Raw genomic sequence first — 25,440 nt, 5'->3', positions numbered from 1 at the left:
GCCAAAGGACTGCTTATAGGAGGATTAAGACGGCGGTTATTTAATTTGGACCTGGGATTTTCTCAAAGGTCAAGTTTTGTTTGTGCAAATATGAGACAGGGGTGTGTGTTTTTTTTGGGGGGGTGTATGGTGAGGATAGTGCACTGCAGAGGGATGGATTCCACACATCCCATCCAGCCGAGATGGGGCACACAGGTGAGGCCCTCTCTAAGGGTGCTAACTCAGAGGTTGGAGCATCCTGCACAGCCACAGGTGGCCAAGGGGGCCTTCAGGCACCAGATGGCATTTTACTTTATTTTATGGTTTGGGAAGCAGCATAAACTTATGGATATGCTTTGCATGTATTGTCACTCCCAACCGCTATACGGTGTACCTGTGAAAAGTCAATATAGGAACGTAGGAATCTGCCTTATATTGAACCTACAGCATTATCAACACGGACTGGCTGCAACTCTCCAGAGTTGCAGGCAGTCTTACCTGAAATCAAAGAATTATAGAGTTAGAAGGGACCCCAAGGGCCATCTAGCCCAACCCCATGCAGTGCAGTAATCTTTTGCCCAATTTAGGGATCGAATACATGTCCCTGATGTTAAGAGTCTCATGTGCTACCAACTGAGCTGTCAGAGAAGATGCCAGAGATTGAACCTGAGGCCTTCTGCATCTTCTTCTTCTTCATCATCATCATCATCATCATCATTCTGCTTTCAAAGCAGATGTTCTAGCACCGCTGAGCTGCGACCCTTCCCTTATATCTGACAGGAAGCTGGGGTGTTGTTAAGATAAAAGCTGCACCCTCAGATTAAAAAAACTTAAGTTCCATTGTTTTTGCTCGTCACTATGGGCACACAACCCTAGAGTCTGGCAAGACTGGCCCGCACGGGCAGGGGTACCTTTACCTTTATGTTATGTACTTTGGTGTTTTCATATCGCAAAGTGTGCTGTGATCCTCAGATGAAGGGCGCTATAGTAATTTAATTAATAATAATAATATAAATAGGCACCACGTTACAGCAACAGCTCAGTTCCCTGAACCGGGTTGGGAATTATTATTCATTATTTCATTATTTGTTAAATTTGTATAGCACCCTATACCTGTAGATCTCAGGACGGTTCACAACATAAGATTGCAATATTAAAAAACACACAAAACACACAGTAAAAATAAGAACAAAGACAACCCAATACAGTGATACCTCTGAAGGTTACATACACTTCAGGTTACATACGCTTAAGGTTACAGACTCCGCTAACCCAGAAATAGTACCTCGGGTTAAGAACTTGGCTTCAGGATGAGAACAGAAATCGTGCTCCGGCGGCGCTGCAGCAGCGGGAGGCCCCATTAGCTAAAGTGGAGCTTCAGGTTAAGAACAGTTTCAGGTTAAGAACGGACCTCCGGAACGAATTAAGTTCTTAACCCGAGGTACCACTGTAATGCCCTCCCTTCCCCAACACATTTAAAAGGGGCTCACACTCCTTCTGGGCTTTTTGTTTCCCCTTTTTAAAGCAGGAGGTGTCAAAACATTACCACACGGATTAGTGTCTCAGAGCGGCCGAGGTTATGGTCTCTGTTTGCGTGCCGCAGCAGGTTACAGGCAATAAACAGGTTAATTAAACCCAGAAGCGCTCCCCAAGAGACCCACGCCACATGGCCACCACATGGGCTCAGCTCCTTCTGGATGGAGAAGCCACATCCCCACCGCCACCCATTCACAACCCCAGATGTGCATGTTGTAATGCTGTAGTAGCTCAGGAACCCAGGAGTTGGAGCAAATGCTCTATGAGGTAAGTTGAAAGAATCTGAGGACGGTGTGTGTGTGTGTGGAGCGGTTGGCAGTTTACTTCAGAAATACTGAACTATATAATTGCGGTTTCCTTCAGGCCACACAGGGTGCCCTTGACGGAGATAAGATTTGAACCAGAGTTTTATGGTTTGCACGCTCGCTCCCTCAGGATGAAGACATGCCTGGCTTTTTAAGTGCGGTCAGAGTGGTTTGGAATGCAGACAGGTTGCATTCCGGCGCATTGTGTCTGCAGACCACTTAAAACGTCAAGGTAAGTCTCCCCCTGTGGCTGATCCAGCCAACTGCTACCGCACAGCTCAAACGGGGAAAAGTCCTTCTCCTCCTTGTGCATTTAACAAAGGGGCCACAGCTCTCTGACCAAGCCTATGTTTTCTTTCCTTCATCCTGCTTTTCCCCTGAGGATTCGAATCTGGGGCTCCTCCCCAGTTCTAGTCACCCAACTCCTCTAGCTTTTGGAGAGCTAGAGGAGAGCCAGTGTGGTGTAGTGGTTAAGAGTGGTAGACTCGTAATCTGGAGAACCGGGTTCGCTTCCCCGCTCCTCCACATGCAGCTGCTGGGTGACCTTGGGCCGGTCACACTTCTCTGAAGTCTCTCAACCTCACTCACCTCACAGAGTGTTTGTTGTGGGGGAGGAAGGGAAAGGAGAATGTTAGCCGCTTTGAGACTCCTTAAAGGGAGTGAAAGGCGGGATATCAAATCCAAACTCTTCTTCTTCTTCTTGGGGGAAGAAAAGACACCCTCCATTCAGTCAAGCACGAAGCATGATCAGAGATCAACAGGTTCCAGCAAGGCATATACACCCAAGGAAGGGGCAGAGCAGGGGCAGAGAGGGTTGTGGCTGGAGAGGTTCCCAAGGGCCACATAGAAAGGTCTGGGGGCCACATCCCCCTTGCGCCTGAGCCTGAAGTCCTTTCTCCCTGATCCACCCTCCACTGTCATTGTTGCCAACTGTTGCTGCTCCTATGCCATCATTCCCACCACCTGCTTATTTGCAAGGCAGCCATTGAGCAAAGAGACTGTGACGATTCCTCGCTCAATGCACCACTGTAGTCACTTGCTTGGTCATCCCCTCTGGGCCAGAGGGAGAGGCAGGAGGGCACACTGTTGCAGTGGTGAGGAAGAGGAGAAGGTCCTAGGGACTCTTGCCAGTGGGTGCCCTGGGTCCCCGAAGGGTCCCGACCAAGCCAACCCTCAACACCTCCACTCACGACTCTCCCATGCAGGCGGAAGGTCCCTGTCAGGTATAGACTTAACTGTAATACCACTATTCTAATTATAGGTGGCACTGCGCCCAACTAAGGCAAGTGAGTCATACTGCTGTTCTAGACTGCTCTTCCACAGCAAAGTTGTTCCAACCATTTTGGCCTGGCTTCATCTCTGAAATATCTGAAAGTTACAGGGAACCAGGCAGAGGGCCTTCTCGGTAGTGGCGCCCTCCCTGTGGAACGCCCTCCCACCAGATGTCAAAGAGAACAACAACTACCAAACTTTTAGAAGACATCTGAAGGCAGCCCTGTTTAGGGAAGCTTTTAATGTTTGATGTATTATGGTATTTTAATATTTGGTTGGAAGCTGCCCAGAGTGGCTGGGGAAGCCCAGACAGATGGGCGGGGTATAAATTATTATTATTATTATTATTATTATTATTATTATTATTATTATTATTATCCTGACAGCCCCCCAGTTCATTCCCTGGCATCTTCAACTGAAAGTGACTGAGATAAAGGGTTGTCAGGTGAGAAGCTAAAGAGCAGCTGTGAGCCAGGACAGACAACTTTGGGGTAGATCAGTAGTGGGGAACCATGGAAGTGGCCCTTGTGGCTTCTCTACGTGGCCCTTGCGCACACACCTCTCTTCCAGACCACCTCTGCCCTCACAGAGCACCCTTAATAGCCACAATTTCCAGAATTATTTTAAAAGCGCTTTAAATGGGTGGTGTGTACTCCAGCCTTTTCATCGGTAGGCTCCCCCCTCCCAGTTTTTTTGTTTTTTAAAAAAATAGATAAGCCAGAGGCTTATAAAATTTTGTGAAAGTGCCTCTGGAGATTCTTTCCACCCCACTCCGATATTATCAGAACCTGGGGTCATCCAGTGAAACGGATCAGCATTCTGGACACTCAAAAGAAATACTCTGCTTCACACGCCCTGCACAGATAACTTAGGAATTTATGAACATCCTGATGGGATGATAGCCATAAAGACATAACAAGAGCCCTTCTTGGTGGGGGAAATGGCTCATCTACTTCCCACTGGCCAACTCAGATGCCTTTGGGAAGCTCACAAGCAAGACCTGAGCACAGCAGCACTATCTCTGCGTTTGTGGATCCCAACAACTCCCACTCAGAGGCATATGGTGCCTCTGGCGGTGGAGACAGAAAATACCCATAATTCCTAGTAGCTGCAATGTAATTAAAACTAGGGTTACCAGATGTTTCCGGGGACGGTCTCTGGATTTGCAAATCTGTCCCTGGACAAATTCCGTTTCCCGGAATGTCCCCAGATTTGCAAATCTGTCCCCGGGAAATGTGGCAGCGGCAGCCTCAGCAGCCCGGAGCCAGCCTGGTAGCGCAGTTGGCTCTGGCTGGCTCCAGGCTGCTGACTGCCGCTGCCAAAGGGGAACCGGGGACATCTGGCGGTACAGATCTCCTGCCCCCTTCCCCCTTTGTTTTGACAGATCAGGGGAGGTTCGGGAGCCACGGGCAGGCAGCCATTGCCCAGTTTTTAAAAAACTCTGCGCATTTATGTTTCACAGGCTGCGAAAGAAGGGCTTTGCACCTTTATACAATATGCATGTGTGCTTGGGCCCAGGGTCTTTTGCCTCACCATCTCTACTACTGACTCCCTGTTGCTACTCAGCTTTAAAAAAAAAAAAAGTGTCCCTGGATTCATTGAAAAAAATCTGGCAACCATAATGAAAACTCTTTGAACATACTAAGCTACCCATAGGTATGTTCTGGCTGTTTCTCTGAGAGTCCCTACACCTTGTATGGTGACCATCCAAGCTCCCGTCACAGAGGCTGTTTTGCTTCATTTTAAAGCAAGAGAGGTTTCTAACTCTTTTGAAGTTCTAAATTTCTTCCGACCATTTGGGATCATTGGTGGAGGGATGAGACCTCTACACACACACACACACACACACACACACACACACACACACACATCATGCTCCAGTGCCTTGAATAGCTGGGATGACATATAGATATGTAGCAGGTCACAACTCTCCCAGCCCCCAGCCCTGATTTCTACGCCAAGAAAAACCTCCCTTCCTAAATTTCCGTTTATGGGGCTGCTGCAAAAGACCATTAAAATGCTCTTAGCGCTGGCGATCAGACAAGCAGGGTGCAAACTAAAAATAAAAGGCGTCAACAAGCATAAAAGAGTGTCCACCCCTGCTAGGGATGGAGAAACCCCTCAATTTCGGTTTCTCTCAGCTTTGTATTTTCCCCAGTCTTTTCGGTTCAGTTCTCCACATCCGTTTGTGTGTCTTTTTAAAGTCTTAGTGAAAATTTGTTTTGTTCCATACGCACATTTTTTCTTGCAAAGCAATTTCCTTTAATATAATGCATTTTTGGATATCGCTTGGTTAGAGAACGGTGGTGCAAAATAGGGAGAAGTGCCAGTTTCAAGGCTTTGGTGCTCCTGTTCTTTCGGAAAGTGTGAAGTAGGCAGATTTGCAGATAGGTTGTGCACCGAACAGAAGTTTCTACCCCTTCCTTTCTCAGAGCATGCACAGAGTGCTTCCCCACCCCACTCCGGCTCACTTGAGGAACTGTATCCTGTAAAGAGGTCCCTTGGCATCGAGGTCTGTTCTGTCCCAATTCAGAATCCTACTTAATCCCGTATGGTTAGGCGACAGAATTGGCTTGTGGCGGTAAATACCGGGCCGATGAATCAGCACCGACACTCCTGCCCCCACCCAGCACGTGGCGGTTATGTGCGGGGGGGAATGTGTGGGTCTGATTTATCGGAAGGAGCATCAATACCAATCGTTTGAAACCTCTCTCAGTCAACGAGGCGGCCTGGGGGCTGAGGGGAGAGGGGCAGGCCGGGCCTACCGAAGCCTCTCAGATTTGGCGGCGGTGGCGTTCCAGAGAGTTTGCAAATGGAGGGAAGGGAAATTTGGAAGGCGAGGCGCCTGGTGCTGCTCTCCTGCTGAGTCCTTCTGTAAGAGGCTATTCATATTGTAGCATGAGAGGAGAACAGGCGTTTTATTTACTCCCAATAAGTAACGGAGCAGCCCCTGGAGGGAACGAAGGGAAGTCCAGGAAAGTTTATTGGAAAATTGCAGCACTTCAGGCCAACAGCTGGAATAATAATAAAGCTGGTGCAGGAGCTCAGATGTTTGTTAACTCCCATGGATTCCAGCAGTGCGCTGACCCGAAGGGAGAGGGGAAATGTTAATTCCCCATTATAGAGTAAGGTTAATTCAGGATAGGGTCTCTCGCCACCATTCCCCCCTCCATTTCCTAGACCAGCTGCATGGCAGGCAGAAACTCTATTGGTTAAGCTTTCTTCATCCCTGACAGGAAGCTTCAGCTGCTGGTTTTGTTTTGTTTTGTTTTGTTTTGTTTGCTGCCTTGTGGTTGTTAAAAGGGTACTTTTAAGGGGGGAAGCAGGTGGGTCCTAAAAATAGGTGTCGCAGGTGTCAAAGGCCAGGCTGAGAAACAGCATCTTTGGCGCATGACTCCATTGCCCTTGGTGACTTCAAGATTGAGTTACTGCGTTGCTCTCTATGTGGGGCTTCCCTTGAGCTCAATCTGGAAGCTGCAGCTACTGCTGATTGCTGGTCGGAGCGAGACCCTGTCAGCATGTAGCACCTCTGCTTAAACATCTGCGCTGGCTGCCAATTTGATGCTGGGCCAAGTGCAAGGTGTTACTATTAGTATTTAAATTCCTTAATAGCTTGGGACCAGTTTATCTGTGAGATGGTCTTACCCCTTATAAACCCCCTTGACCACTTCTGTCTGTGGTGCCACATAACACTTGTTCCCGCATTAGTAAGAAATCCATCTTTTGCTCTGTCACCTACACTTTGGAACTCCCTGCTTATTGATACCAGGCAGGTTCCTTTTCTGAAGTCTTTTTAGTGCCTGGTTAAACATTTCTGTTCAGGCAAGCCTATCCAGACTTGCAGAATGAGACGTGTAATCTCTTATAGTTTATTGTTGATCTTATTTATCTTTTGAGTCTTTTTGCATAACTGTTTTTAACTTGTATTGATATTTTTCCGGTAAGCCACTAAAAGGCTTTACAGTGGTACCTCTGGTTACGAACTTAATTCATTTTGGAGGTCCGTTCTTAACCTGAAACTGTTCTTAACCTGAGGTACCACTTTAGCTAATGGGGCCTCCCACTGCTGCCACCGCACGATTTCTGTTCTCATCCTGAGGTAAAGGTCTTAACCTGAGGTACTATTTCTGGGTTAGCGGAGTCTGTAACCCAAAGTGTTTGTAACCTGAGGTGTTTATAACCTGAGGTACCACTGTATTACAGTCAAGCACTTATACGAGTTGTATTCGACTAACTGGTACTCACAGTAGATACATTGAAATTAATGCCCTTAAATTCCTGTTTTTTAAATCTTGATGGGTTTACTCTGAGTAGCATTTCTGCTGAATACAATCCTATACATTTTGTTAAATAGATGGAAAATGCTGAAAGCTTTGCAATGAAGACTGGGGCAGATTTAGGGCTATGTGAGTGGTGCACATGCACTGAGCATTGAGCCCAGGGGGGCGCCATCTCACAAGGTACTGGGTCCTAGAGTCCTCCTCCCACCTTCCCAAAGCTTGCTTAGCTCTTTCCCAGCTTTGGGAAGGAGGTAGTATTGCTCTGGGAACTTGCCAGAGCCTTGTGCCTCTTTTCCAAAGCCAGGCACTTCCTTACCTGCTTTCGGGGGTTGGGAATGTTGGCCTTGCACAGGGCGTCAGAGTACCCAAGTCCGCCGCTAATGAAGGTGCCAGACACACTTCTGTCGTAAGGGAACTTAGGGGCTGCCACAGAGAATTCCCTCTCCTGGGCTGCCACCCCCTGAGATTCTGAGGGACACCTCCTCTGCCAACGTTAACACCTGAGAGGGTCTGCAGTGAAGAAGGTGGTCTTTCAGGAATTGAGGGCCTAAGTCAGGCATCCCCAAACTTGGCCCTCCAGATATTTTGGGACTACAATTCCCATCATCTCTGACCACTGGTCCTGGTAGCTAGGGATTATGGGAGTTGTACTCCCAAAAACATCTGGAGGGCTGAGTTTGGGGGTGCCTGGCCTAAGTCATTTAGGGCTTTAAACATTAATGTAAGCACCTTGAACTGGGCCTGGGGGGGAACTGGCAACCATTAAATCAGCAAATTCTAAATGGAGCCCCACCCAGTAATTTGGCTGCTGCATTTTGGACCCACATAGAGCGCAGTGCACTAATCCAATTTGGTAGCTACCCAGAACCTGGAGTACAGTGACCAATTCATTTCTGTGCAATAAGGGACGTCGGTGGTGAGACAGTCATAGCTGGAAATAGGCAGTCCTAGCCACCGAGGCCATTGACAGTGTTGGATCCAGGAGTTTGAGGCCCAGGCGGCTATAAGTAAGGAAATCCCACAACCTCTGGAGGCAGGTCAGTCCACGGCTGTGCTGCAGACTGTTGTCACAAGGAAGCTTTAAGGATAAGATTGAGCTCCCTCTGTCTGTCCTGGCCCACTCTTATCTAATCCGTTTCTCCCCGTCTGCCTTGCCAGCTTCCTCCACCATATCTGACTCCTGGCCACGTCTCTGCTTGCATTTCACAGCACTCCCGTGGCTTGTCCTTCCGCCCCCCCCCCCGCCCCCTGCCGTGCACTGCTGTTCCTGCTTCCCAACTGCCTGGCTTTGGCGAGCGCTATGGGATCCTTGTCATGCCTCTGTTTTGCATTCCTGCTGTCCACATCAATGTGATTGGAGATATCTGCATTGTGCCTAACAATTCCCTAGCTGGTTTTTTTTTTAATCCAGCGGTTGTGCTGCTGTAAAAGCAGGTGAGAAAACCACTCCTTTCAGTGGGTTTCTCCAACCGAGGTTGCATCAAGGAACAGCCTGTGTGTGTGTGTGTGTGTGTGTGTGTGTGTGTGTGTGTGTAAGAGAGAGAGAGGTTTTAACACGTGTCAACAGACATGAATTTTCCTGAACTTCACAGTTGTTTTTATTTACTAGGAACAGCGTCTGTTGGCTGGCTGGTTGTTCCTGGTTAATCACTTTCCCCCTTTTAAAAAAACACACACTTTAATTTTGTCTTCTGGATCTCCTCCCCCCTTTTAATTAAGTGGGGTTATATTTAGGGGTGGATAAATCAGTCAAAGCTACAAACTCGAAGCTATTGTTCTCGAAGCTACAAACATGAGCCTGACCAAACTGTGGGAGGCGGTGGAAGACAGGAGTGCCTGGCGTCCATGGGGTCACGGAGAGTCGGACACGACTAAACGACTAAACAACAACAAATCAGTCAAATGCCGTTTCCCCCAATCCCTCATTTTTTCCCAATTTTTCCACATTTCCCCAGCAATTCATCCATGAAAACTCATCAAACTCACAACTCCAGTTCTGCCCAAGGCTTTGATGCATAAATCAGATTGGCACATAAGGCGAGCGACAGGTTACAAGAAACAGCAGGTGCATGAGAGCTTAAATACATGGTGCGTTCAACGCTCTGTGGGTTCGAACCTGGCTTGGATGTAGCTGCCCTGTGATTGAAATTGAGGGCTTGTCCTCACTTCCGCTTGTCCTGTGCCTTTAGAAAGCATGGGAGGTTTTCACACTTTCTAGACTTGGATCCCAGCAGCTTTCCCCTTTCCCCTCTCCCTTCCCAGGGAAAACCTGCTCTTTAGTGCTAAACTGGAGCAAAGGCCTCTAGGGAGAAAACCTGCATCACCATTTACTCCGACGGAGCACTAAAGAGTAGTTTTCCCCTGGGGAAAGCAGTGAGATAAGCAGAAGTCTGGATAAGTGCTCAGAGAGGGAGAGTTATGGCACAGAAACACAGGAAACTGCCTTATACTGAGTCAGAGCCACTGGTCCATCTAGCTCAGTATTGTCTACACTGACTGGCAGTGAGTCTCCAGGGTTTCAGGCGGAAACCCAGCCCTGCCTAGAGATGGGACCTTCTGTATGCAGATCGGATGCCCTACCACTGAGCTCCATCCCTTCCCCTACTAAGCAGTCATGCGTCATTCATTGCGCACCCATTTCCCTTTCACACACTGTGGCTACCAAGGAACATTTGCTGAATATTTCAAGGTTGGAGCTTCTATCAACTTTGCTGTTTGCTGACTTAATTTTGTTTTTAATCTTCCTAAGCCACCCTGAGAGCTTTGGCTGAAGACTAGCCAATAAAGAACAAACCTTAAACAAACACGTATTTTGAACTGTGGGTAACCTATTGTCGGACAATTATGTTTTCCTAACGTAGCTTTGGCCAAAAGCACCAACCCCCCTCTTGGCTATTACATGAAAGCTGATGCGGTGTAGCGGGCAGCCAAGAAGTTGAGCAGTGAATCAGGAGGTTCATGGTTCAAATTTCGCCTCAATCATAAACGGACCCGGTTGAATTAAGCAAGCCAATCTCTCTCAGTCCATGTAGTCATAGGAGCCAACTTCTAGGGACCAAGGTCCCCTTGGGCCCTCCAATAAAATTAGGGGCCCCCCAAAGTTGATGGGCATTGCCATTCAAATGGTATGGGTGTGCCCATGCGGGGGGAGGCCTTACCTGGGCCCCCAAATGTTTTATTAAAGTTGGCACCCCTAAATCTAGTACAGCATCCTGTTCTCACTATGGCCAACCAGACACAAGATGGACATAAGCCAACAGCTCTCTGCCTATCTGCTATTCCCAGAAAAAATGGAGGTAGAAAAAAATTATGGCATCAATCTTTGACCTTATCAGACACCTCTCGCCAGAGTAGACACGGGAGTGGCCATTGCATGCAGCTAAATGCAGAACTGTCCAAATCATGCAGAACAGGGATTGAGAATACCTTCGGTCCTGCACAAAGGTACGCTGTTCTAAAATTCCCACCAGCTCTAAACCAGTGGCCATGGCAGTGACAGGATGACAGACTTTAGAGGGCATACGGTTCTTTATAATAAAAATAATAATTTATTATTTATACCCCACCCCTCTGGGCGGCTCCCAACAGAATATTAAAAATACAATAAAACATCAAATTTTAAAGACTTCCCTATACAGGGTTGCCTTCAGATGTCTTCTAAAAGTCAGATAGTTGTTTATTTCCTTGACATCTGATGGAAGGGCGTTCCACAGGGTGGGCGCCACTACCGAGAAAGCCCTCTGCCTGCTTCCCGGTAACCTCACTTCTTGCAGTGAGGGAACTGCTAGAAGGCCCTCAGAGCTGGGCCTCAGTGTCCAGGCTGAACGATGGGGGTGGAGACGCTCCTTCAGGTATATTGGGCCAAGGCCATTTAGGGCTTTAAAGGTCAGCACCAAGACTTTGAATTGTGCCCGTAAACATACTGGGAGCCAATGTAGGTCTTTCAGGATCAGTGTTATATGGTCTCGGCGGCCACTCCCAGTCACCAGTCTAGCTGCTGCATTCTGGATTAGTTGTAGTTTCTGGGTCACCTTCTGTGATTCTATGCTGGCCTATTGGTTGAAGAGCCACAGTTGCATAACATGACAGGTCCTGGAGTGTGTCACGGAATGGCTGGACACAGGGCAATGGTGGGAGGAACCAGCTGGGGAACCCCCAAGGGAAGAAGGCTCGGAGCCTCGGGAGTGGCGGTGGGACAATGATGAATCGTCAAAGGGAGAAGACTGGAAGGAGGTATTGGAAACTGAAGAGGCAACAAGACTTAGTGAGCAGGAAGAGTCTGTGACAGAGAAAAGTCTGGAAGCAGAGGCAGAAGCAAGAGAGGAGGGAGGCCAAGAGGCAGAGATGAGTCAGGCTAGTGAAGAAGCCAGGGGGTCTCCCCCTCCTGCTGTGACCAGCTCCCCTCCCCCCTGGTCTCCCAGGACCAGAAGAGATATGAAGAGGGAGGAGCAGAGACAGGTGTGCTGGCATGGTCTCAGATTGCTTGGTATAGACCTGGGAGGAACAGACTTATGGAACTGTGGGAAGGAGGAGATCTTCAGCCTCCACAACTGCCTCATAGGGACAAAAACTACTGAGAAGAATTGCTGTGCTCATTAGGCCAGGCAACCGTGAGCAGGCCTTGTTTCTCTTAACAAAGAGTTAGCATCACATACTCTCTGTGATTTATTGCTGGCTAGCTCTCTGACAGAGTGTGAAAGGAATATTAGAAAATAGGACAGAAGTACTTCCATCGTAATCAGGAAAACAGATACAATATTCCACACAATCGAATGCACCTTCAGGTCCATTTTGTCGGCCCTCATCCACCCATCTTTTTTTGTTGCCATTTCCCTCACAGGTCTAGAGCATGGGGAGACAACCAAGACCCATGCCCTTCCTTCTGTTCCTCTTCTGGCTGGGGGCCTCTTGGGAGGCGCATGTGCCCCACCGGGTCATCCCCTCCAACGCTACCGTTTTCTCTCATATCTACACGATAAAGCTGAAGGGAGAGGGCACCGAGGATGAGGGAGCCTCCTCTGCACCCCAAGAGGCGCTGGGCCCTCCTGGCTCCTCCAGGGGAGGGGGCCTGTACGAGCACACACTGGAAGGGCCAGACCAGGAGCATGTGGTCTTCACTCACCGCATCAACCTGCCCCAGCAGTCCTGTGGGTGCCCACCTGGCACCGAGGACACCCAGGACCTCTTGAGACGGCTGCAGGCACTAGAGAACGAAGTGCGGTCACTGCGGGACACCTGCCAGGCTGCGGGAGGCTGCTGCCCTGCGACCAGCAGTTCCCAGGCTAGTACAGGTAAGGCCTTGGAGAGGGTATGCAGCACCGAAGTGACCTCCCTGGGGCACAAGGAAACCTACCTCACAGGGTTCTTGTGGGGATGAAATGTGGGTGGGAGAGAACCCTGTAAGCCACTACAGTTTCTTCCAAGGGAAGAAGACTCAGAGCCTGGGGAGTGGTGGTGGGACACTGATGAGTGGTCAGAGGGAGAAGACTGGGAGGAGGAGGTGTCAGAAGATGAAGATGTAGCAGATGTTTGGTGAGCTGGGAGACTCTGTGGCAATGTCCAGAATGAGAGGCAGCAGTTGAAGCAGGAGGGAAGTCAAGAGACATAGATGAGTCAGGCTGGTAAAGAGTCACAGGTGTCTCCCACTCCTGCTGTGACCAGCTCTCCTCCCCTCTGGTCTTCCAGAACCAGAAGAGGCATGAAAAGGGCAGAGGAGAGGTTGGCTTCACACAAGCACAGTCTCTGATTACTTGGAAAAAACCCTGGAGAGGAGGGGACTTGGGCAGGAGGCAGGAACCTTCAGTCTTAGCAACTGCTTCGTAAGGGCAAGGCCTACTGGAGATGAGCTGCTGTGGTCATTAGGCCTGACCCTCCTGCTTTTATCATGTTTTTGCTAATAAAGAGTTAACTCCAACTTGCACAGTGTGATTTACTGCTGGCTCGCTCCTGACAGGCGTGATAAATAGGCAATACAGTCGTACCTTGGTTCTCGAACGCCTTGTGACTCAAACATTTTGGCTCCTGAACGCCACAAACCCGGAAGTGTTCCGGTTTGCGAATGTTCTTTTGAACCCGAACGTCCGACGCGGCTTCTGATTGAGTGCAGAAAGCTCCTGCAGCCAATCGGAAGCCACACCTTGGTTTCAAACATTTTCGAAAGTCAAACAGACTTCTGGAACGGATTCCATTCGCGAACCAAGGTATGACTATATGTGCAAATAAATAAACCCACGTTTAGGTGTGGCCTGGCTTTCAATCCCTGACCCCCTTCTTCCCTTCCCTACTTTCTCTTGCCCCTCACCTAGGCCAGACGGACACCCGCACCTTGTGCTCGAACCATGGTTCCTTCGACCTCTCCCGCTGCCTGTGCGAATGCGAGGCAGGCTGGAGTGGCCCCACCTGTGCCGAGCCAACCTGCCCAGGTGGCTGTGGCGGCCCCCAGCGTGGCAAGTGCATGAATGGGCGCTGCCAGTGCCGCCCTGGCTACTCCGGTGCCCGCTGCGAGGAGCCGCCTTCCTGCCCAGACGACTGCAACGACCAAGGGCGCTGTGTGGACGGGCGCTGCGCCTGCTTCCCTGGCTACTCTGGACCTTCCTGTGCTGACCCGGCCTGCCCGCAGGACTGCCAAGGTCGTGGCCGATGTGTGGATGGGCAGTGCGTGTGCGACCCCGGCTACTCCGGGCCCGACTGCGGGAGCCGGGCCTGCCCCAGCAACTGCAACCGGCGGGGAGAGTGCCACAACGGGCGGTGCGTCTGTGAGCCCGGCTTCACGGGCCCAGCCTGTGGAACCAAGGCCTGCCCCAACGACTGCAACCAGAGAGGCCGCTGCCTGAAAGGAGCCGTGTGCGCCTGCCACAAGGGGTATACCGGGCCAGACTGCGGGCAACTGGCATGTCCGGAGGACTGCAGCGGCCGCGGGGAGTGCCAGAACGGAGTGTGCCTCTGTCATGACGGTTATTCGGGAGAAGACTGTTCCATAGGTAGGTAGGAAACACCTCAAGCCGAAATCGCTGCGGCCCAGTGACTCAGGGTGTTGGGTTTGCTTCTCTTGCCCTCAGGCTATTTTGCAAGTTCCTCGGGCACTTCAGGTCAAACCCTGATGCTTGCCAACCGTGTAAGTGAGGGGAAGCCTTTGTTTTTCATAAGAGAATAGTTATCTTGTTCATCAATAGTAGGCAGCATACCAAACAAGCTTTTACATCCGGTATGAAAAGGTCTCTGATTTAGTGCTCATTTTTATTTCATTTAGGTGTTCATCCACACTATTTTTTGTGACTGTGATTTTTTAGTAATTATACTTTAAAAAAAAAATCATTACATTTACATTCATTTTTTCAAAAAAATCTGCTTTTAATGTTTCATTTTAAATTGCTGTGACCCGCCCTGGGATATTGGGGTGAAGCACGAGCAATATTATTATTATTATTATTATTATTATTAATTTTATATTGGTTTTTAAATCTGTCTTGAGGTTTTTGTTGTTTTGTTTTTAGAACAATGTTTTTTAATCGTATGTACATAAATCACCTTGAAAGGAAAGTAATTCATGAATAAAATCATCTTAATTATCATAGTCAGGCACTCTGGCCACCCGATCACAGCCTTTCCTGCTGTGGTGTGATATATTGTATTTCCATTTTTTATTCCCTCCCCCTAAATTTGCATCTAAACATATACTGTATAATTGCATATGCAAATGGCATGCAAGTTCTAGCCACCCTAGGCATCAGGGCGTTTATCTTGATGAGGTTCAGATCAATACACTTTTGGGGGACACGCTGGGGAGGGTGAGTGTTAAAAGAAGGCTGGAGATAAATTTGGTTTTCGAATCTTTTCTGCCACCCCACCACTCTTCTCTTGCTCTTGACCTGAACAGAGATTCCATCCATTGGCATCCATGTGAAAAATCGAGATGAGACGTCCTTCCGCTTGGAGTGGAGCCGCCCGGAAGTATCTGTGGATGCGTATGAAATTCACGTGAAGCCCACAGTAAGCAACCACTCTTTGGGACAATGTGCTTCCACAGAAAGCAGGGAAGGTGGGAGATTGTAAGGGTGGGTCTTTGAGCAGGGGGCTTCTTTCATTTGGCTAGAAAAATTGTGAATGGTGTATGGGGGGAGGGGGAATAGAGGTATATCCGGGCTGGCCCTAATGTTAGCTAGAGTGAGGCGGCCACTTCATGAGGCAGATGCTGAGGGGGGCGCCAGTGAGATGTTGGAGGGCAGAGCTGGTTGCGTTATGCAGCTCGCACTGTGACAACTCAGCTAGCTTGCTGCCCTCAGTTGTGGTGGAGGGTGCTGCCCTATGATTCGTGCTGAAGTAAGATCCAGTTGCCCCTCCGGCTGGGCTAGGGGCGCACCATTTTGTCTCAAGCAGCATAATATCTTGGGCTGGTGTTGAGGTTTCTCTCAACACTAGAACGCCATCCAGTGAGCCCAGGTTGTGAGAGATTCAGGAACGACAGAAAGGACTTCCTCACGCTGTGTGTGGTTGAAATATGACATTCGCTATTGCTAGATGTGGCAGTGGCAGCCGACTTGGAAAGCTTTAATCTGTGTGTGTGTATAAACACAACCGGGCACTGCCGGATGGTGCGTTTTTGGGTGTTTCCTTCTGGTGCCAAAAAGTTACTCAGCGCCGTTCTCCTCTGATTTGCAGCGGGATCAGCAGGCAGGTGAATCAGTACGTCTGTCTGGCACGGAGACAGGCTTCGAACGCAGAGGGCTGATGCCGGGAGAGGAATACACTGTCACTGTCCGGGCAGAAAAGGGGCAACGCTACGGACCCCCCGTCACCCAGACCGTGCGTACACGTATGTAGCCTGGAGCAGTGTGTTTCTCTTTTTAACACTCAATTGGGAGCCGCCCAGAGTGGCTGGGGAAACTCAGCCAGATGAGTGGGGTATAAATAAATTATTATTATTATTCTCTCTTTTGCCCGTCTCCGCCCTTGCAGCCTGTTCCCAGTTCAGCTTTAGGAGTGCCTATCTCTAGTCTAAATTACTCTCTGTGGGTCAGTGATGACGAGAATCATAGAATTGTAGTTGGGAGGGATCTTGTGGGCCACCTAGCCCAACTCCCTGCAACGCAGGAAGCTTTTTGCCCACAGCCTTCTTCCCAGGGTGGGCTCAAACCAGCAACCTTCTGGTTAACAGCCAGAGGCACTGACCAAATGCACTGCACCACCTTATAACCCGCCTTTCCTCCGAGGAGCTCCAGGCGGCATACCAGTTCTCTCTCTTCCCCTTTTATCCATAGGCAGAGAGGCAGGGACACCCAAGATCACCCACAATATTCTGCTACACTTCCAGAAGTGGCCTTTTCATTGTGTGAAAGCTAAGATACAACGCAGAAATTAGCAGATAGTGGAACGTTTGGAAACAGGATGCACTGGTGTGCGAATGCAGTCTAATTCATGGAGGGTAAAGGCTCCGAGTGGCTACCGGTGGCGGACTTTGGGCTGTCACATTTCAGCAGTACCCTGTGTGGTGCCCAAATTCGCCCCTGCTGCCTCTCATGCTCCATTCTGCAGCATTGTTGTGGCGCCCCCTGCAGCGTGGCGCCCAGTGCAGCCAAACTGGTCGCGCTATCCTAAAATGGCCTCTGTGGTGCTAACCACAATGGCTATGTCCTGCCTCCACTGTCATAGCCAACATGCCTCCGAATCTCCAGTGTCGAGAGAAGTGCTGGTCCTGCTTTCAGGATTCCTTTTGGCACCACGAGAACATGATGCCAGAGCATGATGGGCCCCTGGCCTGATGCAGCTGCAGAGCTTCTCTTATGTTCCTAATACCACCTTCCCCTGCATATCATATCCTTAACTGCACTTCTTCTTCTTTGGCGATCACTCATAGCCGAGCAAGATTGTCTTCCATCAACACGGTTTTAACAGTGAGACCGTTAGTGACTGTGGAGGCCAATTCTGGATCCACACTTCCTTCCACAGTGGGGACATTGGTTTCCGGGTGGGAGTCGATCACGGTGAAGCTTTGCCAAATATGTCTTCCTCTTAGTACGTTTCCCCCTTTCGTCCTGAGTTTGAGTGTCTTCAAAGTCCATGACACCTTTGGCAAAGGCTGTTCTCCAATTGGAGTGCTCACAGGCCAGTGTTTCTCAGTTGTTGGTGTTTATACTGCATTTTTTTTTAGATTTGCCTTGAGACCGTCTTTAAACCTCTTCTGTTGACCACCATCATTACGCTGTCCAGTTTTAAGATTGGAATAGAACTAAACACCTGTACTTCCTGTTACACCCTGTGCCAACAAATCAAGGCTCTAGTCCTCAGTTTTAAAGCGCTCTGCCTCCGCTCCCTCCCTGCTACTTTCATTCTGCACAAGCTCCTGCTGCCTCTAAGTGTCCTCCGGTCTCATTTCTGTGCCTTGTGTGCTATGTACATCTCTCCCCCCTCCCAGGAGTAGCTCCTCCGCGTGGCCTGCAGTCGTCGCAGGTGACAGAAAACTCCATGACCTTGGAGTGGGAACCGCCAGCCTCTCGCCCTGACAGCTACATCCTGAGCTACGTGCCTCTGGTTGCCTCTCGGCCCGCCCAGGCTGTGAAGCGTGTGGAACTGCCTGCAGCGCCTGAAAGCGTCACCCTGGACGAGCTAGAGAGCAGCACCCGATACCGCATCACCATGTTCGCCCGCCAGAGCGGCGAGAACAGCCGAGCCACCAGCATCATCGTCAGCACAACTGGTAGGGCCCCGGGAGTGGCGGCTGGGAGCTAGGGTTGCCCCTTGTCTCAGCTGGGGATGCGGGAGGGATTCAATTTGTACCGAAAGGCAGACCTACCTAATCCACACTTCCCGAAACAGTTTGCGATCCAGAACGCAGCAAAGGCAAAGGGAAGCAGAGCGCTCTTCCGACTGACCCACTCCCACTCCTGTTTTCAGTTCTGCAACCTAATGGGATGCCACCACTAAGTGCTTGATACCTCTAGTACAAAACTGATAGGAAAACAGGACCGGGTTTCATAGTCCATGCCATCTGCTTCCCCAACATGCAAATCAATCCACATGTGAGGCTAGCAGGTGAGCTTATGGGGCCACAGGTTATGCCACGTGGCAAGAGATTAAGGGAGAAGGATGGTTCAGGAAGAGCAAAGGAGGCAGGTTTGCATTAAAATATGAAGCTGACATTCTCAGCTTTCTGAAATAAGTGCATGAAATGAAACTCAGCTATCTTTCGAAATCTACAATTCTCCCAATTTTGATAAAGGACTAAAACCTCATGGTGAAATGGAAGAAATGGTCATAACAAAACTCAACAAATGTATGCCTAGGCCCAGCAATTCTCCATTGTTACTTCCCTAACTCCTTGTTAGGACTAGGGACCTACTCATACCTTAGCCAGTGTGGTGTAGTGGTTAAGAGTGGTAGCCTAGTAATCTGGTGAACCGGGTTCGCGTCTCCGCTCCTCCACATGCAGCTGCTGGGTGACCTTGGGCTAGTCACACTTCTCTGAAGTCTCTCAGCCTCACTCACCTCACAGAGTGTTTGTTGTGGGGGAAGAAGGGAAAGGAGAATGTTAGCCGCTTTGAGACTCCTTTGGGTAGTGATAAAGCGGGATATCAAATCCAAACTCTTCTTCTTCTTCTTAGCTTAATGTGGATTGTGAACCTCTTGTGTCTCCTTTGATTCCCCCACGTCATTCTCCTCCAACTTCTGCTGTCCCACATTTTCTTCTCCCTAAATTTGGAGATTCCCTATGCAATCTCCTATTTGGATTTTCAAAGCATGAGGAATCTCTGGGTTTAGGGGGGAGAAAGTGCAGGATAGCAGCAGTTGGAGGAGAACACCACATGGACAAGGCCTGCATGTTCATCTGTCCCCAGCCTAGACAACAATGGTGGTGAAAAGGAGGCTCAGCTGTGGAAGACAACTGAGGCACCACCCCACCAACCTCATTCTGCCCTCAGCCAGTTCCCAACTGCCCACCTTCTTTCTTAAAACCAGTCCAGGGGGTAAGCCCTGGCTGTCACCTTCCTTCTCCTTTAAGCCCAGCAATGCCTGTTGAAAAACTCAGCAGGAAGGAGGATGGAGGCAAAGCTAGGACTAGTTGGCTCCACCTTCCATTGGCTCTGGCTCTTGCCTGTCATTGTCTCTGGCTCTGCCTACTGTTGTGCTTCACTGCCTTCCACTCTACTAGTCCCAAAGAGCACCAGTCCCAACAGCCATCCCTGGGGGGCAAAGGCTGCCACTGCCTGCTTGCTTGTTGGGTCTCAACCTCACAGGCAGGCACAAGAACAGTGAGCAAGGAGGACAGCCACAGCGAGCAATGACAGCAGTGAGAAGGTGGACTCTTTAAGGGGAATCGGGGTGTGGAGGGTGTCCTGGAGACAGCATCCCAGTAGGAAACAGCGTGCCAAAGGGTAACTGCAAGATGAATATGAAACTGCCCACATTCGGTGCCTCTCATCTTTCACCATAATCTTTTCCCCACGTCTTTTCTATTCAAGTATTATTACCATCTCATGATTTCCTTTCGACAGCTGCAGTGGTCAGAAGATGGCATCCCTTTCTCTCCCACAGCCCCTTGTTCTTCCTTTCTCTTGACAGCTCACAGGTCTCTGGAGATCCAACAGACAGAAAGGGCTACAAGGGTGATCTCTGAGGAGAGCTCAAACTAACTGCCTCGCTTTTATTGCAGCTGATGTGAGAGCTTGAAGGAAGGTTCCCAAGAAGGGGTCAGCAGAGCGCATGTCTCTTCTGTAGGGTGCCAACTCCATTGCAGGCTGCTTCGGAAGGGGTGGATGGGTGGGAAACCAGGGATTTTCTTACCAATTGGGGATCTACCTCTGCAATTGATTTACCACTTCCCATGCATCCCATCTCCACAGCTCACTTTCATCCCCTCCTTTGCTGTAACTGCCTCAATTTTTGATCCCACCAGCACCAGCTCCGAGCCAGCCAGTCCGCCAGTACTCCACACCACCCCCCTCTTCTTCCCACCGAAGGCCTGACTCTTCCTCCTCTGGGCCTCGAGCTGGTCAGCCAGGCAACAGGCCGCAGCCAGGCCGTAGCCCTTCCAACGTCGCCAAAGCTAAGGAGCTTTTCATGAAGAAAATGACAGAGAATATCTCGACCAAGCTCTCCCCGTACAATGGGACCCTCCTCGAGCGTTTGGAGAGCTACCTCCGTGCCATAAACTTCCCTCTCCATGGTAACCGGACCATACAGAGTGTGGCCAGGGACATATACATCTATCTAATTCTCCGGAAGCCAGAGGAGGTCATAGAGAGTTTCAAGGACCGGCTTGATAGAGAGACTGACGATCTGCTTCAGAAAACAGAATCCCCAACTGCGAGAGGCAGCTACTCCCACTCAGACCATCCCAAGCCGGCGGTAGTAGGCAGCTCCTCGGGCAGCATTGAGGTGTCTCTGGACAGTGTGAGAGGGGTCTCTGACAACGTGGTCATCCTCTACCGCAATACGGGGACTGGAGAAGTAGGGGAGCTGGTGGTGCCTGGAGATTCCTCCAGAGCAGTTATCACCGGATTGGATCCTGGCACAACCTACCATGTGGAAATCCACGGGGTGCTGAAAGGACGTTCCTCTAAGTCATACTCCTTTATAACCGCCACAGGTACCAGGATGGGTAGGACGTCCGTCTCCCAGGGTGGTTCGCTATCTCCTTCTTGCCTGTAATCATACAATCACATGCCTCGTCCGTGTTGCCACCAAACTGAATCTGTGTGCCGTCCAGACGTGTGTTGCTTTCGCATTCTCCAGAACAGGAGTGGGGAACCTTTTTTTTTTTAAGTCTCCATTCTCAGACCAAACGAGCGAGAGGCATTGTATTACATTTCAAGGACCTCTTCCAGCTAGTTGAAAAGACTTGAAGAGAGGGTGAAGCATGACTGGCAAAGGTTGTGGCCTGGGGAAAGTTCTGAGGGCCGGATTTAGGAGGGTAGAGGGCCGCATTCTGCTCACAGGCCTGAGGTTCCCCACCCCTGATCCAGAAAGTCGTTCAGACAGCGGCCTGCTAATTGTTTTCTCTTTTTCCTAATCAGCAGCTTTCTTGACTTCCTCACTCGTATCGTTCTTCACGCCAATGTCACAGTGTCCACCAGCTAATTATCTTCTTCTTCTTGAAGCCAAATAATGCAATCACTAGCAGCTCCCGGAATTTTGTCCAGTCTGTTTTTTGTGTTACACACTGCTTCTCACAGTCACTTGTGTTTGCCTTTGCTCCTTGTCTGTGTTGCCACAAGATCGTCTGAATGTCTGTGAACCAAACTACGATAGCCTTTGGAGGGGATCTAAACCCAAAAACAAAACAAACAAACAAAAAACAGTTGTGGTTGGACTCCAACTCCCATGAGCCCCAACCAACATGGCCACTGGTCAGCGGGATGATTCAAGTTGTAGTCCAGCAAGGCCTTGAGGGACAGCCCCTGTCCTATGAATTTGCTTGCAAACAAAGGAGTATTTATAGGCTTCTTGATAAAAATGTTTATGATGATCCCCGTCAAGTATGATGCTAAATATAAAAGATGTTTGGAGAGGAAAACAGGGTGACTGAGAAGGATTTGATTTAAGTATTTCATCGCATTTTTATTCTGCTTTTCTGTCTAAAACACCAGCTTTGTCCAAACCTTCCCTTTTATCCTCTACAACCCTGCTTGGTAGGTTAGACTGCAATATAGCAACCGGCCCTAGATTACCAGTGCTCTAAACACAACCTCACACTGGCAGATTATTGTATCTAGCTTTAAGTATTTAGTTTAAGGTTATTCCTTGAACATTTATTAGGAAGACCCAAAGAGTTCTCTCTTTAAAATAAAAGGGGGGACACCCCCCCAAAAAAAACACCTTCACAATTTTTCACCTTTTGAATTTTGAAATTCCACTGAACTTTATGTTTCTGCGAAATGTTGTTTTGGCACTACTTCTTCTCTGTCATGCGATTTATTTATTTATCTTCCATTGCGCACCCTTTTCCCAGCTACAGTCGCGTGCTGACCTTGGTCAAGAGTGTCTCTGGATACCTTTGTGTTTAACTGCTTTATTCTTCCTCCAGGCAAAGCAGTCGTCCCGAGCTGTTGCCTTCATGTCGCTTCTGTGTGGCTGAAAGATTTCTCCCTCAATCACACACTTTCTTTTGCAGCAATGTTGGCTTCCACCACGCACCCATCAAACCAGTTCACGTAGCTGCTATTCCCGCCATCCACTGCTCAGCATCTCTATGTGCCCACCTTGAAATTAACTGGGATATTTGAGTGGGGTGTGCGTGTGTGGTTTTTTTCAAGCAGGTGCTCTCTCTGACAGGGTGAAGAGGCCATAGAGGAAATGATTGGGATTCTATCCAGTACCACGACTTCTGCCCATGCAATGGGACTTATTTTCCTCTCTCCATGTGCCTCATTTGCCCCTGTTGGGGAGGGACAGGGAGTCCCATTGCACAGATGGAAGTCTTTGTGCTAAAGGGATGTTTTTGTGGGATACAACCCTTCTCTCACCCCCTTTTCTTGACGGGGTCAGCTCTGATACAGGTTTGGCTAGCATACTTCTCCACTGAACTGGCCCCTGCTCACCCCTGAAATCAGCATTCTTGATTAGAATTAAAACAAAGTTATGTTTGGGCATTTAATTCTTAACAAAATTTATCCTCATTCAAATTTCTTTGGCAAATTACCATAGATCTAGGGTGAAAGTGGAGGGTGAGTTTAGTGTAAATACTTTCATTTGTTGCAAAATAAAAAATAAAAAACCCACAACCCTACAAAAAAACCCTAAAGCGGTATATACATTTTGTTAAATAAAATAAATAAATAGCACAGGGCCTGGAGCCCTCTTGAGATGTGCTATCAGTGACCCATGCCCTAAGCATATGGACTACCACATTCTTTACTAGCTAAAGCTGTCACATAGCCTTCAAGGGCAGCCCACTGCCATTGAGTACACTACAGTAGTCAATATGCCTTTCACTCCTTATTCTATGCCCAGGGAATGGGGAGGTATGCTAGTTGGAGTAAAGCCAGGGAGGAGGAGGAGAGGTTGCAATTTTCTCACCCGACATCTCTCTTTCTTCAGCTCCAGGATCTCCTTCAGCTGCCAAGACCCAAACTTTCCCTAGACTCACCACAAAAAGCCCTGAAGTGCCGCTGCGGGACCTGACTGTGACGGACGTCTCTCCGGACAGTCTCCGTGTGACTTGGTCGGCCCCACCCAGTTCCTTCCGCAGCTTTTCCCTTCAGTACAGGGACCCCAAATCCAGTGCCCCACCAGGGGAAATCAGAGTACCGGGGACAGAGAGAAGCGTCACCGTGATGGGTTTGACCCCCAGAACGGAGTACGAACTGGAGTTAAGTGGGGAGAAACCTGATGGGAGCTACAATCCTCCTCTAACTACAAAGACATCCACAGGTACATCGCTCTGGGCTCCCCGAATTGAGGACGCTGCCATATGCAGAGTCATGGCTCCGTCTGGCTCAGTATTGCCTACACTGACTTGCAAGAGCTCGCCAGGGTTTCAGTGGGCAATCCCAGCCATGCAAGGGAGCGAACGAAGGACCTTCTCCATTTAGAAGAGATGCTCTAGGCATGAGCCACAACCCTCATTTACTCAGCTATATTTGATCACCTTTCTTTTTTCTAGGCCTCCTTTACTTTGTTTCAGAACCTGCACAAAGACGACTTCATAACACCTCTTATAATATTTCTGACACAAATCAGGAAGTTTTCTAACCCACTAACTCCCATATTTCTTCCAGACACATATTTTGGGGTTCAGCAGCCCGCTTCTCCATTCTGGTGTGATAAACACCAATTTTTTTCCATTCCACTTTGCAGGATTCTGAGATGTTGGCGGTTATTTATCATGAGCTGCTTTCTGGGTGTGGGATGGGGGTCAGGCAACACTGAATCCTAAGGCGTAAGGGAAGGAGGTCCCCACAACCATTCTTGAGGGTTACTAAGAAGAGTTGCCATGTTGATTAGCCTCTATACTGCTGCAGTCATTAGTTATGTTTCATATACTGTATTTTGGTTTTGTATTTAATTTGATGGAAACTGCCCCGGGATCACTTGTGTGTGATGAAGGATGGTGCCGCACACACCCTTGCAGTGGTGTGCTGTGACTTGAGCACCTGCTTTTAGCATTGCGGCACCAGTTTCCTGGAATCCTCTTCCCATCAAAGTGAATGAAGCCCCAACGTGCCCGTGTTCTTTCAGTGTTATATTGCTAACCTCCCTTTCCTCCCAACTCCTTCCCAAATTAGGCTGTGCACACACCCTACGTTTAAAGCACATCTCCACCACCCCCCCCCCAGTATTCTGGGAACTATAGTATACCCCTCACAGAGCTATAGTTCCCAACAGCCTTATACATTTCCCAGGCTTCTTAGGGGGACATGATGTGCTTTCAATATTTATTCTTCTTCTTCTCCTTCTTCTTCGGCGATCACTCGTAGCCGAGTAAGATTGTCTTCCCTAAACACGGTTTTAACAATGAGTCCGTAAGTGACTGTGGAGGCCAATTCTGGATCCACACGCCCTTCCACAGTGGAGATATTGGTTCCTGGGCGGGAGTTGATCACGGTGTGGATTTGCCAAGCGTCCCTTCCTCTTAGCACATTTCTCCCTTGTTTCCACGCAGCCTTGATCTGTTTTATTTCTACAGTTTTCAGTTCTCATTATTAATGCTTCGGTGCTGTGTTATGATCTGTGTTGTACATTCTATATCTGTGTACTGAAGAACATAAGATGAGCCTGCTGAATCAGACCAAAAGCCCATCAAGTCCAGCATCCATCCTCTTCTCATAGTGGCCAACTGGATGCCTGTGGGAAGCCTGCAAGTGAGATATGAGCACAACAGGATTCTGCCTACCTTCAATTTCCAGTAACTCGCATTCAGAGGCAGAGAGAGGCAGAGCACAGCCATCATGGCTAACAGCTGTTGATAGCCGTTGATAGCCTCCCAGAGTGGCTGGGGAAACCCAGCCAGATGGGCAGGGTATAAATAATAATAATTATCATTATCATCATCATCATTATTATTATTGCCTTGCTTCCATGAATTTGTCTAATCCTCTTTTAAAGCCATTCAAGCTGGCGGCCATCACTGGCTC

The 25,440-nt window shown here is 49.1% G+C and overlaps 1 protein-coding gene across 15 annotated transcripts in view; it reads left to right on the top strand.

Annotated features, from left to right (window-relative positions):
* The window catches only part of TNXB (tenascin XB), a 118,682-nt gene that overhangs the window by 26,998 nt on the left and 66,244 nt on the right, over positions 1 to 25,440 (top strand). For 12 of the 15 annotated variants that reach the window (XM_077920856.1, XM_077920881.1, XM_077920885.1 and 9 more), the window contains exons 2-8: positions 12,213 to 12,663; positions 13,678 to 14,352; positions 15,249 to 15,361; positions 16,031 to 16,184; positions 17,784 to 18,065; positions 20,262 to 20,954; positions 23,405 to 23,737. In XM_077920856.1, coding sequence (XP_077776982.1) covers positions 12,222 to 12,663; positions 13,678 to 14,352; positions 15,249 to 15,361; positions 16,031 to 16,184; positions 17,784 to 18,065; positions 20,262 to 20,954; positions 23,405 to 23,737 — 2,692 coding nt within the window. In that variant the 5' untranslated portion in view covers positions 12,213 to 12,221. The remainder of the gene's footprint in view (positions 1 to 12,212; positions 12,664 to 13,677; positions 14,353 to 15,248; positions 15,362 to 16,030; positions 16,185 to 17,783; positions 18,066 to 20,261; positions 20,955 to 23,404; positions 23,738 to 25,440) is intronic. The other 3 variants (XM_077920888.1, XM_077920882.1, XM_077920887.1) reach the window with 2 other exon arrangements.

The sequence above is a fragment of the Podarcis muralis genome, chromosome 2 (genome assembly GCF_964188315.1).
Source record: "Podarcis muralis chromosome 2, rPodMur119.hap1.1, whole genome shotgun sequence".
In the NCBI taxonomy this organism is placed as follows: domain Eukaryota; kingdom Metazoa; phylum Chordata; class Lepidosauria; order Squamata; family Lacertidae; genus Podarcis; species Podarcis muralis.
Note: the sequence above shows the minus strand (reverse complement) of the source record. Positions and strands in the feature narration are given on the sequence as shown.